This window comes from Agrilus planipennis, unplaced genomic scaffold, assembly GCF_000699045.2.
Source record: "Agrilus planipennis isolate EAB-ADULT unplaced genomic scaffold, Apla_2.0 scaffold19, whole genome shotgun sequence".
Classification (NCBI taxonomy): Eukaryota; Metazoa; Arthropoda; class Insecta; order Coleoptera; family Buprestidae; genus Agrilus; species Agrilus planipennis.
In genome coordinates, this window is record NW_020438954.1 from 1787607 (window position 1) to 1814033 (window position 26427).

General features: G+C 30.8%; 5 protein-coding genes and 1 long non-coding RNA gene across 7 annotated transcripts; all 6 read right to left on the bottom strand.

The window, feature by feature from the left end:
* Positions 1-562, bottom strand: LOC108743232. The gene is made up of 2 exons (XM_025974927.1): positions 422-562; positions 1-341 (listed from the first exon to the last, which is right to left on the bottom strand). Exons 1-2 carry the CDS (start codon positions 495-497, stop codon positions 85-87), a joined length of 333 nt encoding a protein of 110 aa, XP_025830712.1. The 5' UTR covers positions 498-562; the 3' UTR covers positions 1-84.
* A 733-nt stretch (positions 563-1295) lies between these two features.
* Positions 1296-3889, bottom strand: LOC108743157. Its single transcript, XM_018478623.2, has 2 exons — positions 3765-3889; positions 1296-1644 (listed from the first exon to the last, which is right to left on the bottom strand). The coding sequence occupies exons 1-2, from the start codon at positions 3838-3840 to the stop codon at positions 1370-1372; spliced, it is 351 nt and encodes a 116-aa protein (XP_018334125.1). The 5' UTR covers positions 3841-3889; the 3' UTR covers positions 1296-1369.
* Positions 3890-6657: 2768 nt separating this feature from the next.
* Positions 6658-7300, bottom strand: LOC108743224. The gene is made up of 2 exons (XR_001938784.2): positions 7156-7300; positions 6658-7014 (listed from the first exon to the last, which is right to left on the bottom strand). It is a non-coding gene; the product is annotated as an uncharacterized LOC108743224 (long non-coding RNA).
* A 4436-nt stretch (positions 7301-11736) lies between these two features.
* Positions 11737-19993, bottom strand: LOC108743932 (E3 ubiquitin-protein ligase listerin). Of its 2 annotated transcripts, XM_018479536.2 has the most exons (17): positions 18697-18867; positions 18445-18642; positions 18126-18392; positions 17408-18063; positions 16524-17349; positions 16268-16472; positions 15371-16194; positions 14527-14966; positions 14292-14469; positions 13744-13915; positions 13337-13688; positions 13047-13190; positions 12851-12984; positions 12570-12787; positions 12313-12501; positions 11874-12041; positions 11737-11814 (listed from the first exon to the last, which is right to left on the bottom strand). In XM_018479536.2, exons 1-17 carry the CDS (start codon positions 18742-18744, stop codon positions 11755-11757), a joined length of 5079 nt encoding a protein of 1692 aa, XP_018335038.1. In that variant the 5' UTR covers positions 18745-18867; the 3' UTR covers positions 11737-11754. The 2 variants fall into 2 exon arrangements, with proteins under 2 accessions (XP_018335038.1, XP_025830695.1); XM_025974910.1 differs by lacking the exons at positions 16268-16472; positions 16524-17349; positions 17408-18063; ... (1 more) ...; positions 18445-18642; positions 18697-18867 and adding exons at positions 19152-19356; positions 19408-19993.
* Positions 19994-20004: 11 nt separating this feature from the next.
* On the bottom strand, positions 20005-24307 carry LOC108744050 (vacuolar protein sorting-associated protein 16 homolog). Its single transcript, XM_018479649.2, has 15 exons — positions 24103-24307; positions 23839-24028; positions 23505-23781; positions 23316-23437; positions 23081-23259; positions 22501-22753; positions 22316-22441; positions 22106-22233; positions 21901-22045; positions 21632-21766; positions 21403-21564; positions 21193-21342; positions 20878-21131; positions 20554-20754; positions 20005-20217 (listed from the first exon to the last, which is right to left on the bottom strand). Exons 1-15 carry the CDS (start codon positions 24159-24161, stop codon positions 20076-20078), a joined length of 2523 nt encoding a protein of 840 aa, XP_018335151.1. The 5' UTR covers positions 24162-24307; the 3' UTR covers positions 20005-20075.
* Positions 24308-24782: 475 nt separating this feature from the next.
* Positions 24783-26419, bottom strand: LOC108744036 (aurora kinase C-like). The gene is made up of 6 exons (XM_018479638.1): positions 26180-26419; positions 25929-26120; positions 25735-25869; positions 25390-25640; positions 24958-25097; positions 24783-24902 (listed from the first exon to the last, which is right to left on the bottom strand). The coding sequence occupies exons 1-6, from the start codon at positions 26323-26325 to the stop codon at positions 24816-24818; spliced, it is 951 nt and encodes a 316-aa protein (XP_018335140.1). The 5' UTR covers positions 26326-26419; the 3' UTR covers positions 24783-24815.
* Between the last annotated feature and the right edge of the window lie 8 nt (positions 26420-26427).

Consider the following 26427-nt stretch of genomic DNA (forward strand, 5'->3'; position numbering starts at 1 on the left):
TAAAAGCCACTTTTTGCAGTTTATTTTATTATTATTCTGTACATTGACAAGTATTATTATTTTATAAAAATCAAATTGAAGAACTTACGTTAGGAATTCCCAAGCTACTTCAATTACTTTAAGACTGTACTTTATCATTTCCGTGTAATTATTTAAGAATACATTTAACGCGATGAGTGCGATGTAGGGAATAATTCTAATAAGAAGTCCAATAAATGAAAATATTGATCTATTTTCAAGGGCTACCCGTGCTCCTTCAACAAGTTCAGTAAATGTCCTCTGAAAGGCTTCTTTGTTTGGTTGAAGTCTATCGCTTAGAAACACGCCACCATCTTCAACGCCTACAATTTTTTTTTGTAAAATTACATTAATAAATCTATATTGTCATGTCAAAGTATTTCTATTTAAAGTTAACACTTACCCCTACATTCAACGCCATAGTACATTAAACTTATGGAGATGAAGACGAAAAGCGCTAAAATTCCTGGACTTCTCATTTTTACAAATACGCAGCTACCTACTACCTATTTCAACATATAACTAAAACTATATCATAAGTGTTGGCGGAATATATCCGAGAAAAGAACAATATCTTGCATGTGAATTAAATATTTGCAGAATATTAAAAAAAACAGAAACAGTTAAGATAACACCACGATGAAACAAATAAATACCTTTACCTTACGTTTTTCAAAAATGAAACTTTTATTGTATTTAGCTAATGACTTTGTTATTCGAAGTTATCAATTATTTAAATTGACCATAAAACAATCTTCAAAAACGGAAATAATTACAGGGTATGTTCCAAAAAAAGATTAAATACAGTAATAAAAAAGTATTAATGAAAGAAATTAAAATGTATCCAAATTATTCAACCGTCCAAACAGTTTTATGCGTAATATATGTTTGTCTATGAAATCGTAACTAATCAATTAACCATCTGCTATTAATAAAGTTTATCAGTTTGGGAGCGGAGGACCAAAGAACAGGCAGAACCCCATAAGTCCACTGAAATCTGAAAAATGCCCATTATAATGCGTTTTGTATCATTCGCGCACACCCCATAACGCTTTTGTTTAATTATTAGATGAAGGATGCTACCTATTTTGCGCTAAAGTCAATTAGGGCCTTAGCACTCCATTGTTAGCAGGGCCGTTTCCAGTTTTACATGAAAATTAATACATATTAAGAAAATTTTGCTTAAATACTATTGAAGGGAATGAGACGATGAGGATAGGGAATAAAGTCGGATGGAAACCAACTTTTTTGGTTGAATTGCCAACAAAAAGAAAATGTTGCACAAATGAAAGAATGAAACTTTATTCAAAACATTTTTACATCGTCAATTATTATTTTTCCAACGGAAACATTATGCATCACAAGAGTTGCTAATTGTTCTTACAATCACCATTAAATTAGTTAAAATTAAACACCAATTCGAGGAAAAGGCGTAATAAATAACCGCAAGAATATGTGGAATGAGATTGACTATTGCGTCCCAGTTGATGTTTATACCGATCGATCTTGGAATGCTACTTCGCAGAATATCAACCACATCCTGTGTTATTCCTTGAAATTGATTTTTAGCAGCCAACTGAATCAGATTCGGTTCCGATCTCTTTTGCAAAATATGTTCGTCAGTAGCTAAAAATCAAAATAATTGAGAGTTAGAGTAAGAAGAAAAATATAATGTACTACATTAAATTTAATATAAAAAAGATACACTAAATGTAAATTTCAACAGACGCGTCCGCAATGACGGTGGTATTTAGGGAGAGTCTCCTTTATTTTATATATTCCTTTACGATAATCTAGAATTGGGAAAACTCATGCAAAGATAAGTGGTACAGAAGAATGGCATTATTTTATTATTGAATAATCTAAAGTCTAATATTTTATGGGGTAGCAATGTGGAAATGGAAAGAGTTTAAAAATATAGAAGAAGAAATGCATAAAGTGGATTTTAAACATAGAACAATGTACAGGTCCGACGAAGGAAGCTGGCGAGCGGTCGCGCAGGTACTTGCCCATTTATGACCTATTTGGGTAAGTCACTTGGAAGCGATACACAAATAAGCTTTCAGTAGGCGTAAATTATAGTATCTACTAATACAGTAGCGTACTAGAAAATAATGTAGAAACATAGCTTACCAAAAAGAAAAAAATAATTGTCTTTGTTTCATAGTTAGTTTTCACATTCACTGTCATGATGGTAATCTCTATCAATGTCACCAACATAAACAATTAGTTCTTTTGTTTGTCTGTCTATTACTTGCTCACTGATCCCTATTTTTAAATATCTAATCTACGCCCCTGATAGGAATACTGAAGAACGAGGGCTGCAATAGTTATACCTAAAACTGCCTACTTTTGCCACCGCGTATCCACGCCATTTTAAAATTTCCGCCAGCTTGCAGCGTCAGGCCTGTACACCTGATTATATTGTAAAAAAAGAAACAAAACGTGATAAGATGGTTGAAGAAATAAGAAGAAGAGTAGTAAGATACGAAAAAAAAAATAAGAGGACTGTAAGAAGAAGATAGATATAAGAAGAGAGGTGTGGAAAAAAAGTAGTGGGAATTGCTATGGAGAACATATATGCTAAGGAGATGGAAAAAGCCCTAAAAGAGATAATGGAGAAGCAACTAGACCAATGAAGAAGAGAAATAATGGATACAGGGAATATGGTAAAGAAAAGGAGTTACGAATTAACAATGGGGGATGACTTAAGGAGTGTAGAGAAGTCGAAATATGCGAAAGGGTTGAAAGAATTTCTGTAGGATGAGTGGCAAGGAGACTTAATACCGAAATATACGAGACCAAAAAAAGGTATACGTTCTTATCGAGATGCCATTGGAAAAAAGAAATATGTAAAAATGCCGCTCAACTGGAGTGAGTGAAGGGGAACTCGTTTATGAAGCTACATTTAAAAAAAAGCGAATCCCCCTCTAGGATTATTTCTGGATCCGGCTCTGTAGAAAAATACAACAATGAGGACTAATTTTCGTTCTATTTGTTAATAAAAAAATCGACTCATGTGCAACTATTAATCAATCAAACTACATGACGTAAAAGTATAATTATAATTTAAATAAACATAATTTCCTATCATTTCCATTGCCTAATCATTTCCCATAATTATTTACATATACATCTTGTAATTACAAATTCCTACCATTTGCATGACAAAGTTGAATACGTGACTGACACACTCCAAAGAAAAATTACTTATTTCTCTTAAAAAATTTAAGTTGCTCATTTATACGGAATATAAATAAAATTAATTAAGTAAATTAAGTGTTATAAAGTTTCAATCAGTACTTTGAATCGCAATCCTTTTAATCAGATAATTTAATATTGAATTCTAACTCCAGTATTAATTTGAACATTTGAGTCAGTTAAGGTTTGATGTTTTGTTTTTAATTATTGTTGTTTGTATTTGCGACAACTGTTTCGCTTTTCGGCTGTAATAAACAAATGAACACTGCATCGAGAACAAATAATGAACAATTTGCAAACAACCCTCTTTTATACACTTATCTTCCCCTGCCTTTTCGAAGTAAAACTACTTAGAAATTTGGGAAAAATAGGTTCTATTCAATAGGATATTTGACAATAATCAATGATAAATTTAATCAGTTAAATATTTTTTTTGTTAATCTCCCTGTTTGTCGTTTTTACTCTATTATAGTTTACCTTCACAATCTCTCTTTATTGAAAGTTTAAGAAGAAGCAATATTACATGAAAAATATATAAGTATTACCTTTACTTTCAACTCCCGCAACAAAAGCAAAAATGAAAATTACCAGAAACAACTCCAAAATAGTTTTAAACTTCATTTTGCTAGTTGATTAATTTGACATCAGATGTTTTTGAAGAACAGATGTTAGTGTTTTTCATTTATTTTATATAATTGTATTTTTCATTATGACGCAACCGATCAAATATTTGCTTTTAGATAAATAAACTAAGGAAACGTAGGTATTTAATTTTAGTAAATAAAGGATACATAATAAATACATTAAAAAACAGTCTTTTAACTTTGATACCAGCCTGGAAAAGAACGAAAAATAATAAGTTGCAAATCACTTAGAAAGTGTTTACTAAATTATTATGTTCCTTTTCCAGAGATGTGATTTATTTGAAATATTTGCATTTAAAATGCAAATACAAAATAAAAAATACTTATTTGCATACTGCAATTTTTAAAAAAGCATTTTGTATTTTATTTAAAATACTTTTCCAAACATATTTTCTATTTGTAAAATGCAAAATACGTTTTTTCCGTTAAAACTTTAGCTTGTATCACTAATCAAGCGTTATATAAAATGATGAATGAAAATTGTTCACACATTGACCATTGAAGGTATTAGAAGCTTAAAAAGGGGAAAATTCTTTAACTGAAGATAGCCCAAAAAATTCTAAACTCCTTGGAAATAGATAAATAATCTAAAATATTGAATCGATATTGTTTTCCGGGTTCATTCATGGAATTGTAAAATGCAAAATACGTTTTTTCCGTTAAAACTTTAGCTTGTATCACTAATCAAGCGTTATATAAAATGATGAATGAAAATTGTTCACACATTGACCATTGAAGGTATTAGAAGCTTAAAAAGGGGAAAATTCTTTAACTGAAGATAGCCCAAAAAATTCTAAACTCCTTGGAAATAGATAAATAATCTAAAATATTGAATCGATATTGTTTTCCGGGTTCAATATCATGGTCCATGGAATTTTGAAGTTCCAAATTGATATCAGCACCTGCCAAATCAATTACGACAAAACAGTCCGCAAAACAATATGGAATTGATATACGCCAACTGTGTAAAACTGAAAACTATAAGATATTGTGATGTGCTAAAAAATGCCTAAAATCCAAAATTCTTAGAAAACGATTCGAAAAACTTAACTTATTAGATGAACCCAAAGCTATTTACAATGTGTGATCGGAAACAAAATGCGGTTGTAAATATTTTCCGATATAAAATGATTGCTGTTAATTTTACATCAATAAAATTATTTGCAACCCTATTTTGGCTCTGATCACTAAATGTAAATTTCAACAGACGCGTCCGCAATGACGGTGGTATTTAGGGAGAGTCTCCTTTATTTTATATATTCCTTTACGAAAATCTAGAATTGGGAAAACTCATGCAAAGATAAGTGGTACAGAAGAATGGCATTATTTTATTATTGAATAATCTAAAGTCTAATATTTTATGGGGTAGCAATGTGGAAATGGAAAGAGTTTAAAAATATAGAAGAAGAAATGCATAAAGTGGATTTTAAACATAGAACAATGTACAGGTCCGACGAAGGAAGCTGGCGAGCGGTCGCGCAGGTACTTGCCCATTTATGACCTATTTGGGTAAGTCACTTGGAAGCGATACACAAATAAGCTTTCAGTAGGCGTAAATTATAGTATCTACTAATACAGTAGCGTACTAGAAAATAATGTAGAAACATAGCTTACCAAAAAGAAAAAAATAATTGTCTTTGTTTCATAGTTAGTTTTCACATTCACTGTCATGATGGTAATCTCTATCAATGTCACCAACATAAACAATTAGTTCTTTTGTTTGTCTGTCTATTACTTGCTCACTGATCCCTATTTTTAAATATCTAATCTACGCCCCTGATAGGAATACTGAAGAACGAGGGCTGCAATAGTTATACCTAAAACTGCCTACTTTTGCCACCGCGTATCCACGCCATTTTAAAATTTCCGCCAGCTTGCAGCGTCAGGCCTGTACACCTGATTATATTGTAAAAAAAGAAACAAAACGTGATAAGATGGTTGAAGAAATAAGAAGAAGAGTAGTAAGATACGAAAAAAAAAATAAGAGGACTGTAAGAAGAAGATAGATATAAGAAGAGAGGTGTGGAAAAAAAGTAGTGGGAATTGCTATGGAGAACATATATGCTAAGGAGATGGAAAAAGCCCTAAAAGAGATAATGGAGAAGCAACTAGACCAATGAAGAAGAGAAATAATGGATACAGGGAATATGGTAAAGAAAAGGAGTTACGAATTAACAATGGGGGATGACTTAAGGAGTGTAGAGAAGTCGAAATATGCGAAAGGGTTGAAAGAATTTCTGTAGGATGAGTGGCAAGGAGACTTAATACCGAAATATACGAGACCAAAAAAAGGTATACGTTCTTATCGAGATGCCATTGGAAAAAAGAAATATGTAAAAATGCCGCTCAACTGGAGTGAGTGAAGGGGAACTCGTTTATGAAGCTACATTTAAAAAAAAGCGAATCCCCCTCTAGGATTATTTCTGGATCCGGCTCTGTAGAAAAATACAACAATGAGGACTAATTTTCGTTCTATTTGTTAATAAAAAAATCGACTCATGTGCAACTATTAATCAATCAAACTACATGACGTAAAAGTATAATTATAATTTAAATAAACATAATTTCCTATCATTTCCATTGCCTAATCATTTCCCATAATTATTTACATATACATCTTGTAATTACAAATTCCTACCATTTGCATGACAAAGTTGAATACGTGACTGACACACTCCAAAGAAAAATTACTTATTTCTCTTAAAAAATTTAAGTTGCTCNTATCCTTTATTTACTTCTTTCACTAATAATTTAATACTTGATTTAATTAAATGAAAATTAATAAAACACCAAATCTGAAACTGCAAACTTTATTTCATGTTAACATTCGATTGTTTATTATTATTCAGGCTCTAGCTCGATATACAGTTTGAACTTAAAATGGTGGAAACTGTAACAATATTTGAAATAACGCCACACCAGTTTGATGTGAAAACGTCAAAAATTATTATCAAAACGCTGGCTATTATTTGAATAAACTTTGCTACATCTAATGTAATTTTTATAGAACTTCCGTCTTCGTCATCATTTTCGCATGAACATGAACAAGATCTTTGAAGAAGAGTTGCAGATCCTGTAAAATCTTGTATAATATTTTGAAATTTCGACCTCAGATTCAAATTGTCTGTTAACCCATTAAATTGTGCACTCTCTGAAAATAAAGTAACATTAAACGATATTTTAAGTAATTCATACTGAAATGAAAATCAAATTGGTGTTTACGACAAATTAAGTATATTAACATAAATAAAACTATAAAAATGTTTAGGTGCCAAAAAAAGTTCTCACTTACCATTCGCTTTATCACAGAGGGATATTGTTACAAATAAGGCAAAGACAAGAAGAAAAGCTACGATCTTCATGTTCGCTTAAGTTTATAATCGTATCCCTGCAAACTGCTTTTTACAAAATACTGTGCTTATAAGTATTACCTAATTTCATGTTTTTCATTTATATAATAAACACTGTTTGACTACTGTCAAACAAGACAAAAAAATTTATTTATTTATTTGAGAATTAAATATTATCTCATATTATATTGCTTCATCTAAATGATATATGTGAAAAATATGTGTATATTAAAACACATAATTACTTACAATTTTAATACATACGTGTGAAATTACCTACGACTTTTTAGGTATTTTCAACAGCCCCTACAGAACAGGGACTGTTATTTTTCTCCAGTCTTCGATCAAGAACTGAAATTATCTTCAAGAAATAATTTAGCAATCATGTTCATCCAGAAAAAAAAACACAAAATCTTTGGATTTAGGCAATGTAATATATTTTTCATTCATTTTTCATTTCAGTAACATATTTTTCACTCATTAAATAAAACATCTTGGGTATGGGAAATTGAATGCTTATGGTTTTAAATTTTACGCTTTATCAGGGTAAATTAATATTCAGGGTGAGCCAGTACATGGGTCCACATGGACCTTTTGTCTTACCCAACTAATAAAAAATCAATACACAAATAAGATTATTTATTATTTTTTAATATGTGTACATATGTAAAATATTAATCATTTAATATTAAATTTTACATATTTTCATGTTAAGTACAATATTTTTTTTTATTGTATTGGTAATGAGCCTAACGCGTTACTTATTATTTGTATTAATTGATTTATAGCGCTGATTATAGTGGTTAATGAACTACTAAAAGCGTTCAGGAAATTTACAATTATGTTTAAAACAGTTTGCAAATATGCAATAATCGTAGGGATGAAATCGGTGCCACCATTTCGAAGAATGCTCGTAATTGTGCCTTCCAAAACGTCACTAAGCTGAAGCTTTCCTAAAAGAAACTCAAAGTATGAAATGTGATATGAGCAAATTCCAACGTTTCAGTAAGATTTCAATCTCATTTGGATCTCCTCAGCACTCCGTAAACCGTTCCAACTCACCCTACTGCGTTTAGATAATGTTTTATGAATTACTACAAACAGAGTAGTGGGCGTCATTTATAGCAAATTACTACCTGTAGGTTCAAAGGGATTCAATAATGTTCGACAAGGCTCAAAAAACCACCAAAAATGAAAAATTTGCTATAAATGGTATTCACTAAACTGTTTCTAATAATTTATAAAGCAGCAGGTTGAGTTGATCCCTATTCTGTTATAACTGTCTACAGCGTGCTGACGAGATCGAATGAGATTCAAAATATCCGTTAAAGCAAGAAAATCGATAATATGAACAACTATGAACAGATCCAAAATAGACCATAGAACTTCAGAATAAATCTTATTATCTTAAACAAAACATAAATACGAAAAAAATTATTAAAGCAACTTACTTCCTATTTCATGTGCGGTGCAAGTAACTAACACAGCACACATCAGTATGGATACCACTATATTCCTTCCCATAATTATACAATTCTGTAATTTTGAACTACTACTTTTTTAAAAAACAAAAGCTACTTATTGTTAACTGGTTTACTTTCTATTAAACAATGAATGCGGTGTACCACTAACACTTCTAAAAAAATATCATTACTTACTAAATTTATTTGTTATTCAAATGTCGTATATAAAACTTTAAATAATTCTGCAACATGATCTAAGATAATTTTTGTTTGTTTAACACCATTTTACGTTTTATTTATATTCAAATACTAGATTAAATAGTCCTTCTATAATATATCACAAGAATTTCTCCTATTATTCTTACTCTTTATAGAATAATTGTAGATAAATTAAATCTATTTTAATGTCTTTATCTGACCCAAAAAATGTGAAGTACTTACTATTATCTTTTATTATAGTATATTAAAATGAAATAAAATATCACATAATCTCAAAAAATTATACACTATAATATTTTTCTTTTATCTAGGCGAAATATAGTATACCTATTAAATTTATAAAGTTTCAGAACAAAAAAGCATTCAAAAGGAACCTTTACAAAGATTACATAGAATATATGCCTGTATTTTAGAGAAAATTAAAAAAGGGCCTATCCAATTCAATAAATCATATACGAATTACTACTCTTTTCGGTATGTAATTTGTTACCTCTCGGTTTTGCAAAACGCTATTCACTCAATTTTATTGGTTATATATAAACATTATTTTTGTGTTAAGTATATTCTGCTATATTACTGTGGAAACTTTTCGTACCTCCTTTGTAGTAATGTTAAAACTTTCGTTGTAACCTACGTATAAAAGAAGATAATCGCGCTATCTTACAAGTAATAGCAAAACTGTATGTACATATGATAGATTACTAAATCTAGTAGAAACCATGTTTGGCTTTCAAACGTTAAGTGTCGCAGCAAAGTTTTTACATGCTATTATCAGATGGCATCTCAGACAGTCTCATATGCAGGTCAAAGCAGAAGTTTTGTCTGTAATACATGGTGCATACAAAAAGTTTTAACAATTTGAAACCAAAGTTTAATATAAAATCAACTGTTATTATAAAATCTGCCATGATTAAAACATCATAAGTCGGATTCCATATAGACAATTGTCCATATACAATGATTTACATGTCTGGCTAATTTTATGTATAATCTGACCAATAGTAACTCACTTTATTTCTTTTGTTTTTTCTTATAGTTGTCAACCCAAACAAGCTTTTTTTCTTGTTGAAACACATCTTTAATATCATTAAAATTCTTCAATTTGAATTATGAGCAAATTAAAATAATTTATTTTGCAAAATTTGAGGTAGTTACTGTTGCCATTTAGTGCTTCGACTTACCAAGCATTTGGAATAAAACTTTTTTCGAGATGTTTGAATAAATGTTGAGCAACTGATAAGTACCTTGATACAAATCTTGGAAACAATTTAAGCACTTTTCGCCTCCTTCTAATTTCTTATCCAAATTGTTTTTCTGTACAAATAGGTCGACCCATTTTCTTACATTCTGTAAGCTACCACATATATTTAGAAAACTCTGACTATAAGCAAAATAATTAAAATTTCTAGTATTCAACAAAGATTTCTTATAGACAGCGTATCAAAACCTGTTTAATACAAATAGCAACTATTATGTTCTTTTCAAAATTGGTTTTATATCAGAATGATTAAAGTACCATGAATATTATTGTAAATGAGGAAACTTGAAAAACGTAGCGCATCGGAGGGAAAATACTTGTCACTTTCGTACTGTACTTAAATTATAAGTATATAAATTAAAACTCTTTTTATGTATTATTCTCTTATTCTACAATATTAAGATGATATAATCCACCAAATACATTCAAATAATTATAAACTATTATTTTTTTTTATTTTTTGAAAGAATATGTATTTAGACTTTCTTTGAGGGTTTCATTAGAGAAAAAATAAATAAATGTTCTACACTACACTGCGTCCTTTTTATGTTAAATACGCTTTGGTGAAAATTATAGAATTTTGCATTTTAACTGTGAAAAGTTTTTGTATGTACCTTATAGTAGTGTTGAAACTTCCAGTGGAACCTGCGTATAAAGGAAGATAAAGCCGCCATCTGATAAGTAGTAGCAAAATTGTAAGCATATTTCACAGTTTTCTAAATGCAGTAAAATCGATATTTAACTTTCAAACGTTATGTGTCGCAGCTATGCTTTTAAGTGCTGTTGTTAGATGACACTACAAGATAGTCTCATACGTAGGTCAAAGAAGAAGTTTTGTCTGTAATATAAGGTGGGTACCAAAAGTTTTGCAATTAAAATATATTCACGGTAAAAATTATTTAATTCGGATTTCATAAAGATAGTATTCCATACATAATCGTTCACATGTCTACGTAGCTCTGACTAATAGTAACTATTTTTGTTTATTTTGCTTTTTCTAAGGTATCGACTTATAAAAGTTTCTTCTTGGTTCAAAAGTATCCTTAAGATCATTTTAGATAAAGATTAAATTCCATGTCAAGTCACGATCATCTTCTAGGTCCAGATTGCCTTCTCAGAACAATAAGTTATGATACAAATGGTAAAATTTAGGTTGTATTTGTTATAATTTTTTTTGTTTTATTTTGCAACTCGTCATTTGTTTGTATGACAATCACAAAGATTTATTAAAAAACAAAATGTGTATTTATTTGAAGTATTTATTTTTAAACGTTAATGTTGCAATTTTGTTTAACAGATCAAATAACTTGTCTGATTAAACCCATTTTCTTAAACACATTAGAACGTTTTTGTTCCTTTTTCTGCCAATAATTTTATTTATTTAATTCCAAATATATACTTTGAACGGGAAAAGAGATATTTTAAAGAACAATTGCTATTAGATCAACATAACTATTCTTCTTTTTTATAAATTCATTATTTTATAAATAAAAGACAGCAAGTGAATAATAATATTATTTTAATAAATTAAACATCTCAATATTTTTCATTAGAGTAATTACAAATATCAGAAAACCATTTTGTATATACGTATCACAAATTTAGAACAGATTTCTGCAGATTGGGCAAGTACTTTTGTTGCTGGTACTGAACCATTTGTACTGCAAAAAAGGAAATTAAAAAAATTAGATAGTTATTGCTATATATTTATTAAACTTACCAAACATGCTGAATGAAACTTCTTTCGACAAGTGCTGCATGAAAGCTTGGGCAACTGATAAGTACCCTGGTGCAAAACTGCGAAACAAATGTAACACTCTTCAACCCCTTCAAATTTCTTATCCAAATTATTATTCCATAAAGACAGACCATCCCATATTCTTCCATTCTAAAAGGTACCAGAAGTGTTCATTAAACTCTCATGATAAGTAAAATAATTAAAGTGTTTAATATTCAACAATTTTATTAATATAAAATTAATGTTATACTTGAATGATGAAAATACCATGGATGTTGGACCATATATTAGAAACAAAAACAGGAGTAAAGAGGAGCAGAAGGCCTCCACTGTTGGATATACGAAAATTAGCTCAGGATAAGAAATAGTGGTATTGCATATCTCAGCATTTTTTGTGAATGTGCAATAAATCAAAACCTACCTGGTGCAACACATTTGTTTTAAGTTGCAGAATCCACTGTCTATGAGAAGTCCCACAGATCTGTCGGTTGCACTGAATATCCGGTACTTTTAGAGGATAGTTAGGAGGTAAAGTAATCAACAGTTCCATCTGAGCTTCATCCACAGTATAAATAGCCACAACTTCTCTCACATTGGGATAAACTTTCACCTGATATTATCCATAAAGAAATTAAAAAATTACTCAAGCAATAATTATTTCACAAAATACGAACATACTGTCATGTTTTTAAACTTCTTTTCGTGTTGAATGACGTCAGAAAGTTCTTGGGAACATAGAGTTGGAGAGACGTACACTGAAGTGACTCTTTCTACTATTTGAGATACTTTGGACTCTGTTACTGACCACCACTGCCTCACTAAAGCCGGCAGTTGGGACAAAGTTTGGTAATACGTCCAGCAAACCATATGCTCAATGTGTAAACTCAGAAAACTGCCTACAAAGTTAAAAATTATAATCGCACATTTAAATAACTCGACAACTAAAAAATTGAATCAACCTGTGTAACTATTGGAAAACTTCTCCAAAAATAAATTTGCATATGGTTTAACTTTGGTACTGTTTTGATGTAAGACTTCAGTGGGCATCAAACGGAATAGGTTATTGAGTAATTTTGTCAAAAAGTCATTATTCCTAAAAATAATAAAAACAATTAACTTCCTTATTTAATTTTCCAAATTAAACAATAAACTCACTTTATCCAATCTGCGTACTGATATCGTAATTCTGTGGACGACAAATTGCACAAACATAAAATCACATCCCACAATAGCAAATAGGAGAAGGTGTAAGAATACGAGTCTGTAAATGGTTGAACAGTACAGCTATCTTCTCCAAGTCTAGCCAAAAAAATAATTTTCAAATTAAAACGTCGCAACAGCAACAGGGAGAAAAGTATAAGGCAAAAACACGCTGAAAGGTTCAAATAAAAATCCGCTCCTTCCTATCCTAATAAATATATCAATTTACATTTAATTATCCTGACCTGAATTCTAATAACATTGAATGAACGATTTCTTCTGTGTGTATTAACGTAGTCTTAAAATGCTCTATAGTTAATCCTGTAGCATGTGGGGTGTTTGAATTGACAGAATTCGAGTCAATGTCGACCAAACCGGGTAGCAATACCATTAGCAAATTGTAGGACCACAACTGAAGTGTATTCAGTGGATGAGTTAAAAGTGAACAACACTTTTCCACCAATTTAGTCCATTTAGGAGTTTTTGCGTCTTTTTTACTGAACAAACAATTGTAATCCAAGAATTGTAGTAATTTACCAAACTCTTGAAGAAGAGGAATGTCTCGGAGAGGTACATTGTGTTCATTTTGGTAATATTCTACAAACAAATGCACAAAAGTTCGTGGAAATTTAAGAAATTCGAGCAACTTTACCAACAAAATGAAGCCATAATTCAATGTTAAACCGATGTACATCTGCTGCAAATAAATTCTTCCATTCGTCTATAGTAGCCTTAGCAACATACGGAAGCTGTTTGTATAAATATAATATATGTTTTCTAATAGCAACGAATAAATTAGACATAGCTGCTAGTAAAGCTTCCAACTACAAAACAATATAATTAATAGATTATAGCGAATGTAATACACAGTGACCATAGTTTTCCTGTAAATTGATAGAAAATTGTATGTAGATACTACACATTTTATTGTATAAATTTATTCTTCACATATGTTGATAAAGTATCTTTCTAATTGCAGACCTTTTCTTTCCATGTTTCGCATTCATTCACATTTCCTAATTTCTTAATTTTCAAAAATTCAATAACAACACCAGTCTAGATTTAAATCCATCATTTTTCCCTCATAAATAAACATTCTTGTAATCCCTGTATAGGTGATGGATTTATCTGTAGTATGGCAAATGTCTATCAATTCATGAGAAAGCTACGGGCAGTATTGCGATACGATAGCGTTCTTACCTCGATTTTTTTAAACTGATTATTCATTTTAAGTACATTCTCCAACCACGTGGTGTACGCCACCACAGTAAAATCCCAACGAGCGGAACTCAGCAAATCGCCGTTCTGTTCAATAATTGACGACATAAGACGAATTACTTCAATTAATATTTGATAATCTTTCCACGTAAAAGAGTCTCTAAAAATTTAATACTTCATTATTTGTATAACAACTGCTTAAACGAGGTTGACAAACCCTTGCAATAGAAATTTTTTATCAGCTTTAAATTTATCTATTTTTCCAAACACTTCAGCTATTTGTACATCAATTTCGTCACAATGCAACAGACTCCTCAAACATATAACACTCTCCAAAGGCATCAAGTCGTAAGATACGTGGTCATAAGTCAAGCTTTCAGAAAATACTTGTCCTAAATGTACCACGCTTATTTCAGAATCGATTTCATCGCTATAATTTTCCACTAAATCGATATAAGCAAAACCAAGTTTTTTCTTACGAATTTCTGAATAAAATAAGTGGATAGCCTCTGCCCATATCCATCCTTCCTGCATGGTTTTCTTGCAAAGGGATTCCTCTACATTGTCCCGAAATTGTTCAGTTCCGGTTTGAATCAGATCCTTTATCGTTTGTTTTATTGAGATATAACGTTGCATTGTTTCTTCGAAATACTTCGTCTATTAAAATAGTAAACATTTTGTAATCATATGTTATACCAAAATCTGGATGATAAATTATCTGTTATGCCTACACCCTGATAGCTGTTTTTGTAAAAGACCAGTTGGCTAGTCTATATTAAATAAAATAAATAAGCAAAATAATTAACAATAAAGTGTTTCATTTCGGATTTTTAGGCTGTCCCACCGTCTTAAAGGATTAATATTCATCGATGTTTCGTTAACTCATACGGTTAGTATTCTCAAGAGTTTCTCCTAATGATTGAATGATCATTGATTTGTAACGAAATTTGAAGAACAAGAATCCTTCAAGACTGCACGAAGGTCTAAAAGCTCGAAAAGGAACATTTCATTGTAAAGCAAAGGTGAAAACCCTAATTAAATTATCAAGCAGAGGTACTTACATTTTTAAAGTTTTCGACGAATGATTTCGCCAAAGCTATTGAATAAATACTCGCAATAACAAATTCTTCAGGTTCAGAAAGATATTCAATTATTTTAGTCCCCAACTCTTCGTTTCCACCTCCTTCTTCGTCATCATCATCATCGTCATTTCCTTTGTTAGGTAACGGTGTAGTAAAAATGTTTGCCGTTAAATGACTCCAAAAGAAATAATTGCTCACGCTGAACTCTGATTCCATTTCAACAAACGCAAGCTCTTCATAAGGACAACTTAATCTTCCTTTAACATATTCAGCTTTCTTACATAGGTAACTTACTTGTTTCTCGCACTCATTCAAGAAATCGCGTTTCAAAATCAAGTGCAAGGCGTCGCTAATGCGCAGAGAATTCCCAGAATGAATACTCTTTACCAATAAAATAATTTTATCGACTAAGAAGCCTAAATCAAAGTCCTCTTTACGATTCCGATTTAAAACAAGGTCTTCAATAATATCTGAGAATTCTATAAAAAGGAATTTGAACTCCTCCAATGATAATTCCTTGCTTAACATAGAAACCACATCCTGCCAAACGTTTTTCATTTCCCACACCGTGTCTGAGGTTATACTGTCTCCAACACAATTTGTTAAACAGGACAATCTGAATAGAGATAAAAGTAAACTGCTCCCATGAGATAATTTATACTTTTCTGTGTATATTGCCCCTGCTATATGAGCACAAAATCGAACACAAACATCTAAAGTCGTCGAATATTTTAGAGGAGACAAAAGTACCCCTACAAATGTGTTAATGATTTCTTGAAGGACTTGATCTGATATAAATAACTCTGCAAAAAAAAACAAATAAAAAATTATACATTGAATTTAAAAATAAAAATAAGAACTTGTTATTGCATTTACCCTCGTCTTCGTTTTCTTCTAAAGTTTGTTTTAAAATTAAACTTAACTCCGGGGAGCACTTTCCAACGACAATTCTCTTAGAAATTTCAACGAAAAATGCTCCTATTTCAGGCTTTTTCAGCCACTTCTGTAATATAGGACATTGTTTATATGGAAATGATAACGATTTTTGAAGACACCAACTAAACACCTGTTCATCTGAAATCTACAACAAAGATTACAAAACGTTATTAAAGTAATCACCTTATTTAATTACCTTTAGTAGAGAATCCAAGATTGCGATTTTTTCGTCCACATTGGCATGTTTCAAAAGTAAAAAAATCAAATCAATAACATAAACCGAAGACAGCTGATCGTCTTTGAGCCATTGAGCTAATAATTTTTCAAAAATATCCAAAAGACTGTTAGAAGTGCTGCTTGTAACTTGTGCGTTTAAAAATTCAAAAAATTTCTTACTTTCGAAATCTTGAAGCAAGACATACAAATACTGTAATAGCTCTCTTGACTTTTTCTCGTTAATAAATTTCACGTACGATTTACAAACGTTTAAAATAACGCCGTCCAACATGCTCAAATAACTTTCCGAAAAACTGTTACTTTTTGAAATATTGGAGTTACTTTGTTCTTCATGAGACTCAGTTGTAAAAACGACTTTCATTTGTTTTTTCGATTTTGTAATTTGTCGTAAAGACTTTAACAGTTCAATTTGTCTATTGGCAAAGTCAGAAACGGCGTTGGTTTCGAAATTTAGTTCTAAATTTAGTAGAAGTCCTTGAAATAACGACTCCAAATTTTTCCAAAAATATTGAAGATAGTGATTGTACTGAGGAACGTCCTGATTGTCCACATTTCTACTCCAATATTGAACAACTGTTGCAATTTGATTAAAAACTGTTTTATAAACTGCCTGCGGTTCTGTAAGAGACCATTCTATTGATGATATCAATTGGGTTCTAATCAGTTTTTCACAAAGTGTAACGTCGTTTTGGTTTTTCAAAATAACAAACTGAAGGCATTCAACAAAAGCAGTCGAAATTGCAACTGCCTCTGATCTACTGGAGATTGCAGTTTTATACTTTAAACTAAAAAAAGTTGTAAAATATAAGCATATTAGAAGAACAGTGTTTTCAAAAAACTTACCCTATTCGTAAATTTTCAAAAAATGTCGAATAAAATATCGTCATATCAGGTAGAGATGGAAAATGAGATACTAATGGCAGCAAATTTGGGTAAATCACTGATGCATTACCTTGGCCACCTTCCCTAAGAATTTTCCACAATTTATTCAAAACTACTTTCTCAACATTTATATATTTCCACCACTCCTCAATTGTTGTTATTGTGGATAAAACAGCTTCCCAAAATGTGCATAAAACAGAAGGGTCTCCTTCATCCAAATTACCAAATACACTCCCCACTACATGTGAACTTTCATTTTTTAAAAGAAATGGAGATTTCTGACACAAAGCACTAATAACTGAAAACCAGGATGATCGAATTGAAGCAACTTTTGCTTTTGATATTTTCCAAAATTTTTGATTGGTAATAATCTTTGCATTATGTTCCAGTGTTTTTTCAATATATGCAGAAGGGACTTTTTTTAAATAAAGGGCATATCCTTGCAAACTTGATACCATAATGCGATGATATTTTGCTTCAGCATCTTCAGATGATATATTTTTTGAAACACCAACTGTTTGTGGTGTTTGTACAATAATATTGTCATATATGTATTCTAATATTTCCTCCTGACAAAAAATGATTGCATCTATGAGCTTATTTGCAGGAAAAGCTGCCTAAAATAAATAGTTAAATATGTAAAACAATCCTTTTAAAAGAAAATTCTGTATGTGCTTACTTCGAAGGCTCTAGTAGCAGCAGTGGCAGCGGGAGGATATGTATCATACTGTGAAGTAAACCAAGCTCCAGCTAATTGTTTTAAATATGGTGCCAAATTCCTTTTGACCTTCTGTACAACCTCTATATGAGCAATATGTGTTGCCTCTCGAACTTTGTGATCAGAATCAGTTGCTAATATACAGTATATTCTTGGCCAAAAAGGTAAAACTGTTTTTATCATTGCAGATTCGCTGTTTTTACACAATTCCGTAAATTCTTGTAACGCCTTAAATAGTACAAAATTAGTATACAAATTTTACATCAACTGTTCTACATACTTTAAGTTTTGTTGTAGAATCTTTCTTATTCATTTTTTTCAATACGAGTTGGAAGTTTGTATCAATGGAAGAATCCAATTCATCACTTGTTAGTGAAAAACTAGGCAGAATTAAACCGGCGTCTTTAAGACCCGAAACGCCGACAAACTGAGTAAGAGAAGAGCCCAGTAATTCAGCACTTCGAGCACTACTTGATGGCTAAAACATATGTTCACGTCTATGCCCATACAATAATAATTTATTATATCATACCCTGGCATTATTCTTCGTTCTCTGAGCTTGTTTTCTTTTTCCACCCATAGCTAAAGTATTAAGAGCACATTCACTAATTAAACTACGGACTAATTTAGCATATATATACGCGATATATACTGACTATTATTGACAATATTGACATACACATATACATAACCAAAAAAATAAAGCTTTTTTACTTTTAGATCATAGGTTAAACTTTTAGAGGCCTTTTCTGTTGCTTCTCATAGAGTTAGCAGTTATTTATGTATTTATATATTCAGTGGTATTTATTGTCATACACTTATGGAACCACAGATACAGTTTACAAAATTTTAGCTTATACAGAATAACCAACAATAAAAAATGTAAATTCAAAAATTTAAATTAATAAATAACTCTGCAAAAAAAAACAAATAAAAAATTATACATTGAATTTAAAAATAAAAATAAGAACTTGTTATTGCATTTACCCTCGTCTTCGTTTTCTTCTAAAGTTTGTTTTAAAATTAAACTTAACTCCGGGGAGCACTTTCCAACGACAATTCTCTTAGAAATTTCAACGAAAAATGCTCCTATTTCAGGCTTTTTCAGCCACTTCTGTAATATAGGACATTGTTTATATGGAAATGATAACGATTTTTGAAGACACCAACTAAACACCTGTTCATCTGAAATCTACAACAAAGATTACAAAACGTTATTAAAGTAATCACCTTATTTAATTACCTTTAGTAGAGAATCCAAGATTGCGATTTTTTCGTCCACATTGGCATGTTTCAAAAGTAAAAAAATCAAATCAATAACATAAACCGAAGACAGCTGATCGTCTTTGAGCCATTGAGCTAATAATTTTTCAAAAATATCCAAAAGACTGTTAGAAGTGCTGCTTGTAACTTGTGCGTTTAAAAATTCAAAAAATTTCTTACTTTCGAAATCTTGAAGCAAGACATACAAATACTGTAATAGCTCTCTTGACTTTTTCTCGTTAATAAATTTCACGTACGATTTACAAACGTTTAAAATAACGCCGTCCAACATGCTCAAATAACTTTCCGAAAAACTGTTACTTTTTGAAATATTGGAGTTACTTTGTTCTTCATGAGACTCAGTTGTAAAAACGACTTTCATTTGTTTTTTCGATTTTGTAATTTGTCGTAAAGACTTTAACAGTTCAATTTGTCTATTGGCAAAGTCAGAAACGGCGTTGGTTTCGAAATTTAGTTCTAAATTTAGTAGAAGTCCTTGAAATAACGACTCCAAATTTTTCCAAAAATATTGAAGATAGTGATTGTACTGAGGAACGTCCTGATTGTCCACATTNGTATATGTTTAGATAAATTAACAGAATAATCACATTTCTTTAGATTATAATATTTTTTGTTAATAATAATTGATTACTTTTTAGCCCCTAGTTGAGTCATAAATTGATTAATTTTTTCCACCAATTGCGATTGAGGATTGCATCGACTTTGAACATAAATAAGAGCTTGAATGTCTTTTTGTTCAAAAGCTATTTGTGCCGCTTGTTCTAAATATCTAAAAAAGTAAGAACTATTTAGTTAAACAAAGAACACTACAACATTTTCTGAGACATAAAGGGTTAATTAAGGATATATTAGAAGTAAAAACAGGAGTGAAGATGGGCAGAGGAAAACATACGTTAGATTAGTGTTTGTAAATTGGGTCAGGATAGGAAGGAGTGTAGCTGTTCAGTCACCTAATCACATCATCCATTTCACGCTCTTTATTTTGCAATTACCAAAGAAAAGGGAATTTAGTAAATAAAAGGGAGAGCAAAAACTGGAATGAGAAGTAAGAAATAAAGAAGAAAGAGGAAAGGCTGTTTTTTGCAATAAGGACACACAAACTTACTGAGCTTTCACGTAATATTTAACTTTGACTTCATCACTAACTTTAGGGAGATACTTCAATGCTTCTGATTGTTTATCCCATTTTAAACATACGTCAACGAATGGGGCGTATCCAATCGGCGACTTTTTCAGCTTAGAAAAATTCTCTAATTCTTCCCATTTCCCAGAATCCGAAAAGTTAAGTATCTTTAACCACCAAAACCTTTAAAATAACATTTATTTATTTCAGGAATTTGATTTTAACAGTGATATACTTTTAATTTTTTTTGTAATGCAATATTTTTTTATAGTATTATTAACTATTATTTTTTGTACTTTTTATTACCGCTTATCTGGTATTTTGTAATTTGTTCTCATTTTTTCAGCTTCTTTAGGGTCGACTTCCAAAAGTTTTTTGCACGTTTCATGTACCGACTTCCCAAGAAAACTGCCATTTCTATTTTTATATTTATCTTCTAAATTTCTTTGGTACTTGAGCAATTTTAAATTTTCTTCACAAACGGTCATTCCCAGCTCGTTGCGTGCTCTTTTAAACGCTTCATATGCTGCACTTAAGGATGCGTCTTTAGTCAAATTTTTCTAAAAATACAGCGAATATGAATAAATTAACATATTCAAAAAAACGAAATAAAATTCTCACTTTATCATCTATATATTCGAGAATATGCAAATAGGCTTGTGAATTGAAATCATCTTCCTGTATATAAATTTCGTTTAAGGCCTGTGTATTGTGCTGTCGACTATACTTAATGTATAGCGCTTTTGCGACCGGAAAATGTCTTATAGTCATCTAAAATTGAATTAAAATACTTCCGTGATTTATAAAAAAAAATTAAACAGGAAATAGTACTTTAAAATCGGCAAGAGGCATGTTACTCCTCAATCGTATTATAACCATGTAGACCAAATCCGTATCTCCACTCTCCATTGCTTTTATAAGGGCCGGTGTAACTTCATCTAGACTCAAAAGAAGTTTTACTTGTTCACTGGCCTTTGTTTCATAATCCAATAGCTAAAGTAAAATAACATGTAATTATTTATATGTAACAATATTTTTTTAATCTAGCTTTTACGCTCACTTTTATAGCCAATTTCTTTTTTCCACATTCTGCAGCTGTAGAAGCAATATCACTGTAAGAAATACCGGGTGTATAACCGAACTTGTCGGCTATTTCTCTTGCTGCTGTTTCTTCATCAAGATGTGGCTGACGTACCTAAATCGATGTAAATTTTAATTACAAGTTCTATTGAGAAAAAATGGAGGTAGAGTGTGGAAAATACAATGAACACATAAATATGGAGCCGTCACACAAAATTAATTCATTTTTATCTGAAAACAATTAAGTACCTTGTATTTAGCCCAGTGAGCTAAAATTCTACTGCTTCCTTCCTTATCAGGCATTTTTAAATATTTTGCAATTTGAATAGCCAAATAATACTGTTTTCTGGAAACCAATCGATCTAAAAGAGCTTTTTGACCCAAAAACCACAATCTGAAAATATTACAGTCTAGTAACTTGCTCAAGTATCAAGTAGGTAATTCGTAAAAATACTCGGTATAAGTTAGGGGTAATCCAATTTTTCTATCTCTGACTGCGTTTAAAACCCTTAATAATCTGCACATCTTTACATATTCATCCGAATCAATGTTTTGTACAAAACATTTTCCAAACTGAGCAGCCTTAAAAAAATATAAAGGCGATTTAGAAAAAGAATTTAAACCACACAATTTTATCTTTAAAAAAATTAAAATTTAATCTTACCCTAATCAACATTTTTTGAACATCAGGATTAAACTCATATCCTGCTGCTTCAATGCACTGTTTAACAGCAACTTCCAAATCCTTTTTTACCAAACAAATATACTCATCAGCTCGATGACTTCTTTTCTGAGTTACAAAAAAAATATACTGTTAAAGATAAAATATTGTGTAGTACAAATAAAAACCTGAAATTGTTTACAAGCTTCTAATAAGAAACTTCCTGGGTCTGTGCTATTAATTCTAAAGATTTTCTGAACAACTTCGGGAACTTTCTGTAGCAGTTCGTGCTGAGCAGTGGATAGAACCCTAACACCATCTATTTCTGGTGCCAAGTGTACCGAAGTATCGTAAACATATGAAGTTTTTTCCCCGTAACGACCAACCACCATTAAAGTGCTAGGCTGTTCCCAAAATGCAACAACTGCTTCTGTTCCACACCTGCGTATTTCACCATTAAGTGGTTATTTTTCAATGGAATTCTTGGATTTTTCACAAAAGATGTGAAGTTAGATTTGCATTTGATTTTAGAGACAACTGAGAATGTTATTACATTTTACTAAAACAAACCATATTCCAAATATTTCTTTTTTCTAATTTTAATGTAACCTTTATAAAATAATTATTAGCATAAATTGGTAAAAAGCGTGAATAGTAAAATAAGAGAAAGTAGAAAGTTTCACCAAGTATTATAAATAATCATATAAGTTTATAACTTATGCACGATTTGCGTCGATTTAACGCAAGTTATAATTCAATGACCCTTACCAAACGAGTTGCCTTGGTGTGTAAACTATTGATGTGTCTACTTCACTATATTTTGTTCTGAAATCTGAAGAACCCAACCACAAATATCCAGCATTTGTAAATAATACAACATGTCTTATGTTTATCGACACTGCCATTTCTAATATTGATGAATAACTGTGGGAAATATCTGGTTCCAACTAAAAACCACAAGTCATTACTTAGATTATCTTTTCAGGGCATTAGTAATATGTACCATTGTAGATGTATGGTGTTCATCTTGCTTTAAAATGTACAATTCTTTTTCTCGAGCAACAAGAACATCTGTAGCTCTATCATCTGAAATTACTACCCATGCAGTAGGCTTTAAATTAGATCCTGAAATGTTTACATATATAAAACACATAAATTTTGTGAAATTATTTAACGTAGGTAGATAACTAACTTGGAAGTTCTGAAAGTTGTCTTTTCTTTGGTTCTTTAATGTTATTAACTAAAAATACTTTATAATTTGATGTCATTATAGCTATTCCAGTAAAATTTTGAGGATTAGTAAATATTTTGGCATCAATTACTTTCATATCCTGTGCCTCCTGATCTATACTAAATTCATTTAAAAAAGCACCATCAAAATCATGAAGGACTACTTGCCCATCCTCTTGGATACAAATAAATTTTTCATCAGTTGACCAACCCATTTTAATAATTGGACCACGTGTCCACTTTAAAATAAACCACAATAATTTCAATAATCCAAGTTATGTATTTAGTTAACAAACCTTCAGTGAGGTTATAAGTCTACCAGAACCAGAATATAAAGCAATAACTTGTTTTCCAGATCTTCTTACTTTAACAATCTTTTTCTCATCCCTTCTGATAGCAATCATTCCTCCACAAGGGGCTACAGAAGCAATAACATTGTCCATGTTAACATCCTGTTGCCAGCCCATGGAATAGATTTCAAACTTCCTGACATAGAAAAGTCAAAATAATGTTCACATTTTAAAAATATAGGAATAAAATATCAACTGAATAATTCTTACCTAAAATACAAGTCTCTACCTAGTAAAAACCAGTCCGCTGTTAACATCGCTGAAGACATTTTAAAGTACGTCTACACTTTACTATTGTTCTTCGTTCTTCTAAGTGATAAAGTCTTTATTAAATACTTAAAAAATAATTCAAATTTGAATAAAACAATACATATTTCAACCTTAAATGTTTGATATCAAAAGTTTGTTTTTATTTTTGACAGAAAGTAGTGGAAAAGGTATCTAATATCACAGGAAGTGCATCCTTACCCCTCTTGCTGAAAAAAGTAGTTCCCAAATGTAAAAGAGATGTCACTTATTGGAGTAGTTCTACTAAAGCTAACGATTTACTCGGTCTCCAGATTTTTTTGTTTTCTTCTGTTTTCATTTTGTTCGTCTCAACTTTCTTTTCCCAATGAACTATCCAATAATTCCATCGATTCCTAAAAGGATGTTGATGAGTGCCTTCCGTTCTACCCTTCAGATTTGTAAAAATGTGTAGACCAGAGTGACTGTTAAAGTTTTTTTTTATTTAAATTATCACGTCTGTGGTTAATATTAATATTCTTAATGGGTTTAGATTTAATTAGTGAAGCTAAATAAAATAAAAATCAAAAATAATCTTTTTAATTGATAAATTGAAGTATAAAATCAGTAATTAAATATAAAAACGTTAATCAAGTAACAAAAAAACATGTAAAAAATTATTTAAACTTAAAAATAATCTACTGCTTATTCATATTCGCTTTAATCCAAGGATGTTTCATGACTTCTGGAAGAGTTAAACGTTTCTCAGCTTCATGAACAAGTAACTAAAAAACAGAAAAATAAAACTTTATGAAAAACAGTTCTAAAAAACATTCTTACCCCTGATATTAAATTTATAGCTCCTGAAGGAACATGTGGAGGGAATTTGATATCAACTGTGCGAATTCTATTGTATGTTTCTTCGGAATTCTGGCTTTCAAAGGGTGGAGATCCCACCAAAAACTCAAAACATAGTATACCTACAATTTGCAACTAATATAAATAACAACAAAAAGCTATAGCAGAAAAAATTGAACTTTCAAAAAAATACTCAAAATGATAAGCATTTATTACTATCATTACCATTTATGTAACTTATAATTAAAAATGTGTACACATTTTTTTATATTGATTAAAAAAATAGTCGTGGATTGCGATTTTGACATTATGGCGTGCTAATGAGATCAAATAAGTTTGAAATCGCGATCTACGTCTAGTAGTTTCAATAAATTGCTGATCAAGAACGTATAGTGTTCTGATTAACGTTTTTACCTAAACACCAGTGATCTACATATTTTCCATAAATTTTATTGTCCACTATTTCTGGTGGAAGGTAATCTAATGTTCCACACATTGTTTTACGCCTGAGGGATGGTGCATGTACTGACCATCCAAAATCTGCTAATTTGATGTCTCCATTTGTTGTCAAAAGCAAATTCTCTGGCTTTATGTCACGGTGAATTACCCTTCTCTGATGGCAATAATTTAAAGCATCTGCTACTTGATATATGTATTTTGCAGTCCTACAAAATCAGCACAATACAGCCAAAAGAGCAAATATTATTTTTCTGCACAGAAAACATTTTAAAACCTTCTAGCATTAAATAGAATTCTTACAAATGTTCATCAAAATGACCTCCAGGACTAGATTTTAAGTGTTTATATAATTCCCCTCGGCCGGCATATTCTAAGGCTAAATAAATACGAAAATCATCATGAAACCATGTTAGCAACTGCAGAATATTTGGATGTCTATAAAAAATTAGAATTATTTAAAAAGGGCATGTACTAAACCAGTAATATGTATCTACTTCAAGTGAGTTTGAATCTCTATTTCTCGCAGAATTTGGCGTTCTACGTTGCCTTCAACAATCTCCTTCTTGAATAATGTCTTCATTGCTACAAGATATCCAGTTTTTTTTTCTCTAGCCATGTAAACACGACCAAATTTTCCTCTACCTAAACGCTGCCCTAGTTCAAAATCATCTAAGCTCCAATTATAACTAAAATAATAATCATTTAATTAAATCATGTGAGTAGCAATCGTGTAGGTGTACTTTACTTTTCGTTTTCAAAGCATTCATGGGACAACATGGAGACAACCAGTTTGTAAGTTTTGTTAACATGATGATCTGGTACTGTCTTGTTTTTTAAATACTGTTTTGCAATTTCTTCTGCTTTGTTAGGTACTAACATTGTTTTAAACATAGAATACACATACACCTTAACAAACAAACAATTTAAAACAATTTTCCTTAATGAATGATCACACAGAGAATAACACTATTGAAGAATTGTAACGGTCACAAT

Coding starts and splice junctions, on each gene's coding strand:
- LOC108743932 (XM_018479536.2), bottom strand. CDS start 18,744: ATGGGTGGAAAAAGAAAACAAGCTCAGAGAACGAAGAATAATGCCAGG. Junction 18,393..18,444: donor ATTCTACAACAAAACTTAAA/GTATGTAGAACA, acceptor GTACTATTTAAG/GCGTTACAAGAATTTACGGA. Junction 12,985..13,046: donor CAGTACGCAGATTGGATAAA/GTGAGTTTATTG, acceptor TATTATTTTTAG/GAATAATGACTTTTTGACAA.
- LOC108743232 (XM_025974927.1), bottom strand. CDS start 497: ATGAGAAGTCCAGGAATTTTAGCGCTTTTCGTCTTCATCTCCATAAGT. Junction 342..421: donor CTATGGCGTTGAATGTAGGG/GTAAGTGTTAAC, acceptor AAAAAATTGTAG/GCGTTGAAGATGGTGGCGTG.
- LOC108744036 (XM_018479638.1), bottom strand. CDS start 26,325: ATGTTTAAAACAATGTTAGTACCTAACAAAGCAGAAGAAATTGCAAAA. Junction 25,641..25,734: donor GGTCATTTTGATGAACATTT/GTAAGAATTCTA, acceptor CTGATTTTGTAG/GACTGCAAAATACATATATC. Junction 24,903..24,957: donor CTATAAATTTAATATCAGGG/GTAAGAATGTTT, acceptor TCTGTTTTTTAG/TTACTTGTTCATGAAGCTGA.
- LOC108744050 (XM_018479649.2), bottom strand. CDS start 24,161: ATGTCTTCAGCGATGTTAACAGCGGACTGGTTTTTACTAGGTAGAGAC. Junction 24,029..24,102: donor GGTAGAGACTTGTATTTTAG/GTAAGAATTATT, acceptor TTTCTATGTCAG/GAAGTTTGAAATCTATTCCA. Junction 22,046..22,105: donor TTACCCCTAACTTATACCGA/GTATTTTTACGA, acceptor TAATATTTTCAG/ATTGTGGTTTTTGGGTCAAA.
- LOC108743157 (XM_018478623.2), bottom strand. CDS start 3,840: ATGAAGTTTAAAACTATTTTGGAGTTGTTTCTGGTAATTTTCATTTTT. Junction 1,645..3,764: donor TGCGGGAGTTGAAAGTAAAG/GTAATACTTATA, acceptor TTTGATTTTTAG/CTACTGACGAACATATTTTG.